The sequence below is a fragment of the Oncorhynchus keta genome, chromosome 17, assembly GCF_023373465.1.
Source record: "Oncorhynchus keta strain PuntledgeMale-10-30-2019 chromosome 17, Oket_V2, whole genome shotgun sequence".
Classification (NCBI taxonomy): domain Eukaryota; kingdom Metazoa; phylum Chordata; class Actinopteri; order Salmoniformes; family Salmonidae; genus Oncorhynchus; species Oncorhynchus keta.
In genome coordinates, this window is record NC_068437.1 from 7,085,012 (window position 1) to 7,097,237 (window position 12,226).

The 12,226-nt window shown below is 46.6% G+C and overlaps 1 protein-coding gene and 1 long non-coding RNA gene across 4 annotated transcripts in view; one reads left to right on the plus strand and one right to left on the minus strand.

The window, feature by feature from the left end:
• Window positions 1-12,226, plus strand: part of cspg4 (chondroitin sulfate proteoglycan 4) — a 111,387-nt gene that overhangs the window by 50,459 nt on the left and 48,702 nt on the right. Inside the window, exon 2 of the mRNA XM_035790469.2 lies at window positions 11,877-12,040. Coding sequence (XP_035646362.1) covers window positions 11,877-12,040 — 164 coding nt within the window. The remainder of the gene's footprint in view (window positions 1-11,876; window positions 12,041-12,226) is intronic.
• The window catches only part of LOC118396339 (uncharacterized), a 28,179-nt gene continuing 27,823 nt past the window's right edge, over window positions 11,871-12,226 (minus strand). For 2 of the 3 annotated variants that reach the window (XR_004828174.2, XR_008066235.1), the window contains exon 3: window positions 11,871-12,013. This is a non-coding gene — a long non-coding RNA (uncharacterized LOC118396339). Of the gene's footprint in view, window positions 12,020-12,226 lie in introns of all 3 variants that reach the window. The other variant, XR_004828172.2, reaches the window with a different exon arrangement.

Consider the following 12,226-nt stretch of genomic DNA (forward strand, 5'->3'; position numbering starts at 1 on the left):
ATGACTACAGTTTACAACAGCAACAGGACAGACAGACTGTACTCAGACGGAATCCGACCCAGGGACTAGGGCGCATCTTCCAATGATAGCGTGCTGAGAAATCCAGGGGAGTGTGTCCGGATGGGTAGGAAGGAGCACAGCAGATAATCCACACAAGGGCGGCGAGAGAAGAGCACAGACACACGACACAACCTCAGGGAAGTAACAACGATCTGACAACAAGAAACACTGGTTACAGAACATATAAAGGGAAGATAAGTGGTTCCAGCTGGAGCAGACAATCAGGCCGAGATTGGGAACCACGCCCACACAAACACGGGAGAGAGAGAGAGAGAGAGAGAGAGAGGCAGTGGATTCATGAACCGTGACAATACCCCCCTAGGAACGCCTCTTGGCGTTCCCAGGCGAATTTACCTGTCGATTGAAATCATCGATAAGGGAGTGATCCAGAATGTCCCTAGCAGGTACCCAACTTCTCTCCTCCGGGCCGTAACCCTCCCAGTCCACCAGGTACTGGAATCCGCGTCCCCTCCTTCTAGAGTCCAAAATACAATTGACAGAAAAGGTGGGTTCCCCATCAACAAGTCGTGGCGGCGGGGGAACCGGGACCGGCGGGTTAATGCGTGCCTGAAACACAGGTTTTATTTTAGACACATGAAAGGTAGGATGAATTCTCCTATACGCCGGAGGAAGCTTGAGCCGGACCGCCACCGGACTAATGATCCTGGTGACTCTGAACGGGCCGATAAATTTGGGGGCAAGTTTGTTCGAAACGGATCGGAGTGGAATGTTCTTAGTAGAAAGCCACACTCTTTGGCCAACGACGTATACCGGAGGCTTCGACCGGTGGCGATCGGCCTTAGCCTTGGTGCGCGCCCCCCCGGAGAAGAGTCTCACGGGCTCTGCTCCATGCGTGACGGCACCTCTGGATGAAAGCGTGAGCGGAAGGAACAGTGACCTCGGACTCCGTACTGGGAAAGATAGGTGGCTGGTAACCTAAACTACACTCAAACGGAGAGAGACCCGTAGCTGCCACTGGCAACGAATTGTGAGCGTACTCAACCATAGAGAGTTGTTGACTCCAGGAAGAGGGATTCTTAGAAACCAAACATCGCAACACTCTCTCCAAATCTTGGTTGGCCCTCTCCGTTTGACCGTTGCTCTGGGGATGAAACCCTGAAGACAGGCTGACACTCGCTCCCAGTAACCTACAAAACTCTTGCCAAAACTTGGACACAAATTGGGGCCCCTGTCAGAAACTACGTCCATCGGCAGGCCATGTAAGCGAAAGACGTGATCCACGACAGCTACCGCTGTCTCCTTGGCAGATGGTAATTTAGGCAAGGGAATAAAATGAGCCGCCTTCGAGAACCGGTCCACCACGGTCAACACCACCGTCTTGCCCTGGGAGGGCGGGAGGCCGGTAACAAAATCTAGCGCGATGTGGGACCAGGGTCTCGAAGGGACCGACAGCGGTTGGAGTAACCCATCTGGGGGTCGATTAGAAGTCTTCCCAGTGGCACAAACCGAGCAAGCCAAGACAAAACTGTGAATGTCACGAGCCATCAGTGGCCACCAAAAGCGTTGCTTAACCAAAAGCTAGTGCGGCTGACTCCTGGATGACACGCCACGTTGGAGCAATGGCCCCACCGAATAACATCGGACCGACACCCCTCCGGCACAAACAACCGATTAGGCGGGCAACCGGGCGGAAGCGTTACCCCTTCTAAGGCCGTTTTGACCCTCGATTCAACCTCCCATGTGAGTGTGGATACCACTAGGGTCCCGGGTAGGATGTACTCGGGAGTGGATGGGCGTTCGAATGGTCAAAAATGCGAGAAAGGGAATCGGGTTTGACATTCTTGGAACCCGGGCGTACGAGAGAGAGAAGTCAAAACGTCCGAAAAGAGTGCCCACCGCGCCTGTCTGGAGTTGAGTCGCTTAGCGGTTCTGATATATTCCAAATTTTTGTGATCGGTCCAAACTATAAAAGGTACCCCGAACCCTCTAACCAATGGCGCCACTCCTCCAGTGCTAACTTCACTGCCAACAACTCTCTGTTGCCAATGTCGTAGTTGCGTTCCGCAGGTGATAACCGATGGGAAAGGAACGCACAAGGGTGCATCTTGTCGTCAGAAGAGGAACGTTGGGAAAGTACCGCACCTACCCCACCTCTGAAGCGTCCACCTCTACTACGAACTGACGCGAGGGATCGGGAGCTATGAGGATGGGAGCCGAAACAAAGCGGCTCTTGAGTTTGGCGAATGCAGCCTCGGCTGTATCGGACCACCTGAACGGCACTCTGGGGGAGGTTAAGGCGGTAAGAGGAGCGACTATCTGACTAAAGTTGCGAACGAAACGCCGGTAGAAATTGGCGAATCCCAGAAACCTCTGTAGGGCCTTACGGGAATCTGGGCTTGGCCAATCCACCACAGCCTTAACCTTGTCAGGATCCATGCGAATACCTTCAGTCGAGACGATGTAACCTAGAATGGAACGGATTGTGCATGAAAATGCATTTCTCCGTCTTGACAAAAAGTCCATTCTCCAACAACCTCTGAAGCACTCGTCTGACGTGCTGAACGTGTTCCTGGAGAGAAGAAGAAAAAATCAGTATGTCATCCAGGTAAACATATATGAACTGATCAATCATATCTCTCAGCACGTCATTGACGAGTGCCTGAAACCGCTGGGGAGTTGGATAGCCCAAAAGGCATGACCAAATATTCGAAGTGCCCTCTGGGGTGTTAAACGCGTCTTCCATTCGTCCCCCCCTTATGCGAACCAAATGATATGCATTACGTAAATCCAACTTAGTGAACACGGATGCTCCCTGTAACCTTTCAAAGGCTGAGGACATCAACGGTAAGGGATAGGTATTCTTCACTGTGATGTTATTCAACCCACGGTAATCAACGCAAGGACGCAGAGATCCGTCCTTCTTTCCCACAAAGAAGAACCCCGCCCCGCTGGAGAAGAGGAAGGACGAATGAATCCAGATGCCAGAGAATCAGAGATGTATCTCTCCATAGCCTCCCTCTCAGGAACAGAGAGTGAATATAACTTGCCTTTAGGCGGAGACTCACCTGGCAATAATTCTATTGCACAGTCATAGGGACGATGCGGAGGAAGAGAAGCAGCACGGGACTTACTGAACACCTCCTTCAGGTCGAGGTATTCAACGGGCACGTTAGACAAATCCACTGCCTCCTCTAGAAACACAGAATCAGACACAGACGAACAGGCAGACACTAAACAGGACTCAAGACACTTGTTACTCCACATGGATATAGAGTTAAGACCCCAGTCAACTCTGGGGTTGTGTTGGGTGAGCCAAGGGTGGCCGAGAACTAATGGTGCAAGGGGTGAGTCCATGAGTAGAAATGATAGTGTCTCAGTGTGATTGCCAGAAGTGATGAGTGTGATAGGTTCAGTGGTGTGAGAAATGTTGGGGAGTTCTTGACCATTGAGAGCGTTGACGGATATCTTGTGCGTGAGTGAGGTGATAGGAATCTGGAGTTTGTGAGCGAGCTTGAAGTCCATGAAATTACCCTCTGCTCCTGAGTCCAGTAAGGCTTGGGTGTCGTGCGTGTGGGTGGCCCATCTTAGTCTTACCGGGAGGAGAGTAGATGATGAGGTCTTCTCTGTGGTGACACCACCCGATAGTAGCCTCATGTTTACTACCGGGCCTGATCTTTTACCGGGCAGGAGTGGATAAAGTGGCCCGCTCTACCACAGTAGAGACAGAGTCCTTGGGATCTCCGCCTCTCCCTCTCTTCCCGGGAGAGGCGAGCTCTCCCCAGCTGCATGGGTTCGTGAGCGGAGGCTGAACTGGCCGTGTTCCCGCCGCTGGCATGCCCGCCTCCGTGTCGTTATATGGTCTGTTAGGGCATGCTCGGCGGCCAATACGACTCAGACGAGCGTCGACCCTCAAGGCTAGTTCCACTAGTCCATTTAAACTCCTGGGAAGGTCCAGAACATAAATCTCCTTCTGGATCCGGTCCTCCAGCCCATGCAGGAACATGTCCCACTGCGCCTCCTCGTTCCACTGACACTCTGCGGCCAGAGTGCGGAATTGGATGGAGTATTCCGATACTGAACGGTCTCCTTGGCGAAGGTCAGCGAGTAGTCTGGCCGCCTCCCTACCCGCCACGGCCCGATCGAAGACCCTTCTCATCTCCTCGGAGAGTGTCTGGAAAGAGGTGCAGCATGGGTCCTGGTTCGCCCACACCGCCGTTCCCCAAAGAGCCGCTTTGCCTGATAGCAGTGTGAGTATGAATGCTACCTTAGACTGTTCACGATTGAAGGTCCGTGGCTGCAACGAGAAATGCATGGAACATCTCGTAAGAAAGGCTCTGCAATAGTCAGGATCACCTGAATAACCCTCTGGTGTCGGTAGCCGTGGCTCTAGCTGGGAATCCGGCTCTGGCGGGGCGGGTTGAACTGCCGGTGTAGGTGGCGCAGCGGAACCCCTCAGATGTTGTAATTGTTGGATCAGCTGGGATACCTGCGTCGCAAGGGCTTGTACTGCCCGATCTGTGCTGGAGATGTTCTCCTCTTGTTGATCCATTCTCGTGATACTGCGGGAAATGAATTCGGTCAGACTCGTTGAACTCGCTGCATCCATGGTATGGTCAGATCGTTCTGTGACAATACAGAGGCGGATGCAAGATGCAAGCAACGATGGTTTAATGACTACAGTTTACAACAGCAACAGGACAGACAGACTGTACTCAGACGGAATCCGACCCAGGGACTAGGGCGCATCTTCCAATGATAGCGTGCTGAGAAATCCAGGGAGTGTGTCCGGATGGGTAGGAAGGAGCACAGCAGATAATCCACACAAGGGCGGCGAGAGAAGAGCACAGACACACGACACAACCTCAGGGAAGTAACAACGATCTGACAACAAGAAACACTGGTTACAGAACATATAAAGGGAAGATAAGTGGTTCCAGCTGGAGCAGACAATCAGGCCGAGATTGGGAACCACGCCCACACAAACACGGGAGAGAGAGAGAGAGAGAGAGAGAGAGAGAGAGAGAGAGAGAGAGAGAGAGAGAGAGGCAGTGGATTCATGAACCGTGACACTTCTATCCGCCATGGTCTGCATTTCATTGACCTCTTTACTGCATCCAATTTGTAAGTCGCTCTGGATAAGAGCGTCTGCTAAATGACTTAAATGTAATGTAAATGTATAGCCAGAGGAATCTGACTCATCACCCTGCCAAGTCACAAGGATAAAAAGAAGCAGACTAAACCATGCATAGCTTCCTTCCCCTGTGCCCTCTTCCTCATGTGTTTTCCGGGCATGTGTTGGGAGCTCGAAAGCAAAAACTCAGCTAACAATTGTAGGGAGAGAAAAAGGTTTTGTAATGTTACCTGTAATGTTACCCTGATGTTTGACTGTCTAGATACCTGTTAGTTAGGGGGGAACAATCTATGTATGTTTGCAAAAACCTCCTATAACCTATTTAGCATGTTTTGGCATTAGCGTCAGGAGAACATTAATGTCAAACAGAACTTACCCAGAATGTAGTTACCATGTTCTCATAATACCCCATATTAATGCACTTTTCATGGGACGTTGCAAGAACATTAATGTGTCCAGTTTTCTGAGGGTTAGGAGAATATTTCATCGACATTACACCAAACATACACAGAACGTGTTTGCCATGCTCTCAGAATATAAGATATTAATGATCTAGACACATTTCATGGGAATGTTGCTAGAACATTCTGAACATTCATGTGTCCAGTTATCTGAGTTGTTATTGTTCGAGACGTGTTTTTTTGGAACGTTGCAAGAACATTCCTGTGTCCAAGGACATAGGACATTCTGTCATGGTCCCCTGGAGGAATTTGTCTTGTTCCCGGCTTGTTCCGGGGACGTCCCTAAAGGACATTGCAATATGGTCCCAAAAACACTGAATTTCTTTCATTACACATCACCCCTTGTTACTATTGCTAAGTCCATCATTGAACCACTAATCAATTTAAAATTTCTTTGCCTCTTGGCAAAGTTAGGGACATCCACACATTGTGCTTTCAACCTACATATTTGACACAGGATTACATTGTGCATGTTTATTTATACAGTAATATTTATTTAGCATGGCTCACTGGGGATTTGAACTCACAACCTCTTGGTTCACAGCATTTCCAATCTTCCTGCTATGCCAGCACGTCTGTGTCGATGATTGATTTCACTTCTAAATTAAATCTCAGCCCTGTTATTTATCAGAGTGTTTACAGAGTAACATTAAAACAGAGTAATGTGTCCCAGCATCACTAGACTTTACAGAAAACCCCAAAATTGCTGAAATAAGTCAATCAAATCAATTGATGAGAGAATAGTGAGATGGTGGCGTAGCAGGAAGCTCGGAATGCTGTGAACCAAGAGATTATGCATTCAAATCGCAGGTGAGGACATGTTGTATAATAACCACTGTATAAATGAACATGAAATTAAATCAAATATGTAAGTTAAAAATGTTTATGTGAAAAGCACTGTTTCTGGCCTCCCGGGTGGCGCAGTGGTTAAGGGCGCTGTACTGCAGCACCAGCTGTGCCATCAGAGTCCCTGGGTTTGCGCCCAGGCTCTGTCGTAACCGGCCGCGACCGGGAGGTCTGTGGGGCGACGCACAATTGGCCTAGCGTCGCCCGGGTTAGGGAGGGCTTGGTCGGTAGGGGTGTCCTTGTCTCATTGCGCACCAGCAACTCCTGTGGCGGGCTGGGCGCAGTGTGCGCTAGCCAAGGTGGCCAGGTGCACGGTGTTTCCTCCGGCGCATTGGTGCGGCTGGCTTGCGGGTTGGATGCGCACTGTGTTAAGAAGTGCGGTTTGGTTGGGTTGTGTATCGGAGGACGCATGACCTTCAACCTTCGTCTCTCCCGAGCCCGTACGGGAGTTGTAGCGATGAGACAAGATAGTAGCTACTACAACAATTGGATACCGCGAAATTGGGGAGAAAAGGGGTAAAATTCCCCCCCCCCCCAAAAAAAAAATCACTGTTTCTGTGGGAGGGTGTCCCTTGCCAACATACAAAGAGCTGTGAATGAATCAGTGGGTCACCAATCATACGATGTACGACAGTAACAAGGGGGGGGGGGGTGTATAAAGAAACATTTTGTAGAAGAACGTTTCATTAGGACCATCTGGAAACACCCTAAAAACATCTTTAGGATGTTTCCAGCGGGGAACCACACAAAAACCTCCAGGGGACCATGACAGAACTGTTTTAAACGTCATTGGACACAGGAATGTTTTTGAAACGTTTCCATGAAATGTGTCTCGAACATTACATGTAATATTCTGAGAACATGGCAACCGTGTTCTGTGTATGTTTGGAGTGACGTTGATGGAATATTCTGCTAACCCAAGGAAAACTGGACACATGAATGTTCTTGCAATGTCCAATGAAATGTGTCCAGAACATGAATATCTTATATTCAGACAACATGGCAACCATGTTCTGAGTATGTTTGGTGTGACGTTGATAGAATATTCTTCAAACCCTCAGAAAACTGGAACAGTCTTGAAATGTTCCAATGAAACATGTTTGAAACATTAATATTGGATATTCTGAGAACATGGTAACCAAGTTCTGTTTTACATTAAGGGAATGTTCTCCTGGAAACAGTCCTTGCACTGGAGCATTCCTATGAAAACGTTAGGTAACGACGTATTGAGACTCTTAAGGAAATGTTCTCTAAAGTTGTGGGAACATTTGTTGTTAGCTGGGAAGAGAGCAGGGGTTGAAAGAAGGGGATGAAAGACGAGAGGGAAATGAATTCACTGGTCTGAGAAATAGAAGACACTTTCAGTTTCCTCCGAGCACTATAAATACAACCTCAGTCAGTCATCAAATTATAGCCATCTGCATTGGCTGCTGCCCAGGACACTGCCCATGCACAATACAGCAGTGTTAGCTTGGGTGTGGCAGCTAAGGGGGATAAGAGCTGTCTTCAGATCAGTTCTAGTGCATTCCCAGAGGAGCTGTGATGACTCTCACATACTCAGACAGACATGTGAGACCAAACCTCTCAGCTGTTTTACAACCCGGGTCTTCTGTCTACTCTGGTAGAATGTTAACCATAACTCAAACTTAATGATGCTTTACCATGGATCAACAAGGCTAGTTTTCACCTAGGCTGTACGCTCCCTGAAGGTCATTTCTTTTCAGAGTTAGCACCACATATTTTTACGAATGCCATCTAACTGGTCCTGAACTTCACCCGCAATTTGACAAAGGAAGTTCTCACATTTTTGTGAAATGAGCATCAGTCTTATTTTTGGGATATTGTCTTCTTTGGCCACAGAGTGACTGTCTCTAGGTTGTGGTCTAGGTTTGTGAATCATACAGAGGTGGAACACCTCTGCTCACTCTTTGAGTGGGCTGATGGTAGTGAAGGCTGTCAGCCAATAAAGGTTTGGAAATGCCTCGAAACAAAGCATGGTACATTAAAACCCCATGCAAACCCTTTAAAAATGGCCAATTTCTTTACACATGTATTCTATTCACAGCACTCTAGGGGAGGTAGTGAATTCCAGGTGCTCTGCTGAGACTAGGACCATTGTATCTCATTACAAAATGGTGCTTCTTCCCCACAGGCTGGAGCAGTGAGCTCAGCACAGACCAGAAAATCCCTAAGCAGAATTGTTTGGCATCACCCTCTACTTCAGTATTTTATCCCCTTTTCTCAGTGAACAATCCAGCTAAAGCTCCGGCTTAAGGACCATGAAGCTCATTGTGATTTGCTTTGTTAATTTAATTGACTTTTAGAGAACAGTTTATTTTTATTTTTCGTTCCAAGCCGCAGGCTCCTGGTCTATTAGCAGAAGTCTCATATTTGGAAGACCTTATTTGGACCATGTACCCAGAGTTCTCTGAAGTGTAGCATATGCAGCTTGGACACAATCAGAAATGTATAGACATGGCTTCCTGACAATCTTCAGTATTTGCATATAGCCATAATATTTGTCTGCATTTAGGCTCCAGTCTCTTCGGAGGCACGGGTTCAAATCCCACCGCTGCCACCAATAACAGATTTCTGCCTTAATTATAATGTTATTATGCTCATTTTAGAGGGAAGTAAACTCTCATTTGTGAACATTTTTATCATTTTTTGCAACTTGTTTATTTTCACTTTGCCATGGTTTGTAAATATAGTATGTATAATATAGTAATCATCTGCTGTGTATGTTTGTACATGTGATAACAGTTAGAATAATTGTATCGTTCAACATTGGGAGTTGCCTACATTGTGTATCCTTGGCAAGAGAGCAGAAGTGTGCTGTGTGCCACTAAAGGTCACTGTGTGCATTTGGCTCTGTACGGGGACAGTTAATTACAACTGTCTGTGTTCATGAAAGAGCAAGCTTTGCACCTTCAAATGTGCACAGTGGGATGACAAAGGCCCTGGGCGAGACGCTAAAAGTTGTGCCGACTGTCTTATTTTAGTTCTGTATACATGTGTTTGGGGGCTCTCTAATGCAGTATTTTGTTTTCCAGTGTTTGTTTCAGATCTGGTTGGAAAGGGATAATTTTCCAGGATGAGAAAGCGAGGGACAAACATACCCTGGTTGCGTTTGGCAGTAGGCCTATGGCCGTTAATGTTGATAAAACACAGACACTGACTACCACTCAACCATCTAAACACACACACACACACACACACACAAGTCTTGAAAACATATTTTTACCTTTTATAGTTACAATAATGAGTCAGAATAACTGCCCACATGCACTTTATACAGCACAAAGTCTTGCAATTAGATCTGTCTCTTGTGGTGGCATTGCGCCATCTACTCTTGGCAAGAGTGCTGTGCTGCTGGCTTGCTGGGTGCTCTGTTAGTTTTTGAGGGACACTGTGACCTCTCTGGAATGTTCTGGGTGAGATGTAGCGATGTCTGTCTTTTCCTCCTGGTCCCCAAAACATCTGCATTGTCTGTCGTTCAGAACAGTGTCAGAGTTCCACTTCGATGAATTCCAGAAAGGCGCGCTGGCTTGACCTATAATCCCCAGAAGGCGAGTGTGCGGCTTGTGGAAAGCCCCCATCTATGTCTCTTGGCTCTGGCTTTGGAAAACCCTGCCTTGGAAACAGGGCCTTGGAGGTCAAGCTATTGCTATTTAGGTGCACAAGCTATTGGGAAATAATTGGCTTCCTGAGTGGTTTACTGTTGGAGAGGGGCTCCGGAGAACGTGGTCCAAGGCAGATGGCTGAATTTGCATATAGCTGGAAAGGAGACAGCCAAAAAGCCTGGGAAACCCTACAGCCCATAGTTGGCTCACAGAAACCCTCTCTAATGATAATGACTGATGTCTCAGTGAGAGAATCCTTTTGAAGTGATGAGAACACCTCTTCAGAGAGCAACAGCTGTACTAGGCCTGATAATGTTTTAGTTCCTCCAAAAATAGCTTTTTCATGTTGGTCAGTACAGCAGAGATGCAATGGACCATGATACAGAGTTGCAGCTGAACCATGATACAATGAAATAAAGTAAAAAATTATGAAAGGTTAGAGCTGGGACGATAAACTGAAAATGACCAACACCGACATTGCATTCCTCTTACCTACGTTGGTGATTTTGCTTCACATGTTGTCTGTAGATTGTTCTAAAAACCATTATCTGCTCAACAGTAATAGCCTATACATTACGTTGATGCCTGCAATGATGGTATCTGCCTGTCCCTTTTTTGCTGTCAGCTACTGTGTGAGCAGACCTCTCACTCCCCCTCCCCACTATGCGCACAGATGCATTCTGAGAAGCTCGAGCATATGACCATTGCTCAAAATGCAATTGCGGGACAAATACAGTTTTCAAAGAAACTACTGTTGTTCCAGTTACAGAGAGGAGAATCACAGCTTTCTATGAGTATATACTGTATTGCTTACTTACCATTATTGAGTTTATGACAACATTTTACAACCGAAGTAAGTTGTGGTTTTGATTCGCCCCCGGAGCAAGCAGAGTGCGCCATTTGCAGTGAATGGGCCTACATCAAGTAGCCTTGGAAAGTTCTTCTAGGACATTAGAATACATTTACTGATAGATTAATCAATTAGTCTACATGGCTATATAGCAACAATATCATATTTTAATAACCACGATAGATCATAAATGAGAGAAAGTCCACTACAGTTCTTGAATTGACGGTTTACTGACTTCAAACTCACAGGTTACTGTCTGGCTGTAGCCTACACCATATAAATCAGACAATCACAGCTACTCAACTCACTGTCGGGACAAGAAAAAGAGAGAGAACAATGACAGCATGGCATATAACAGACATCTCAACTAACCTGAATGCAATGTGAAATCACCCAAAAATGTCACCAAGTCATTGGATTTAGGTTAAAAGTTGGGTGAAATTCCCTTACGTTGATTACTTACTTCAAATCAAATTAGCTTTCCACGTCGATTCACATAGAATGTTTATGTTGATATGATGTGGAAGCAACATTGATTCAATCAGTTTTTGCCCAGTAGGAGGCTACCATCGCAGTTGTCTTACTTTGCACTGGAACAAAATGTTTAGAGCCCTGCCGCTAATGTAAAGTAACTGTCCATCAAAAAAGTAACAAATATATTTGTTGTTATCCAGCAAACTAGTTACATTTACCACCATATGACTTATTGTCCATATCGCCCAGCTCTATGAAAGGGTATCAAGCTCATTTTCTGTTGATATCCTTATGCCATTTGGTATCAAGAATCCCCACCACACTTTTGTCGATTAAATTTGGCCACTATATGAATTAATGAGTGACTGTATACTTAACGAAAAATACATCTAACCATATTCATTGACTGTTTAAAGAAAACTGTATGTCAGATTTGAGTTTTTTCCTTTAACGCTCATTTGTCTCTCCAGCATCCTACTTTGGGGACAGTTTCTGCAAGATAACTTCGATCCAAGATGTCTCCTCCTTTCACCTGTCGCTGCAGTTCAAGACCAGCCGACGAAGTGGACTCCTCCTCCTGGCTGCAGGGATGCAGGACTACCTATTTCTGGAACTCCAAAATGGGAAATTACAGGTTAATAGCAACACCTGTCTTGTCGGAAAGGATTCTATTTGCAATGTACTATCAGACCGCAGTAACCCAAGGCAACCTAGCAAGCTGTTGCAAAGTGTATTTTACACAAGTTTATGATGTTATTAAACCACCCAGAAATGTACACGGCATGGTTATTTAGGTGGACGACTGATTGTGAATCCTAGA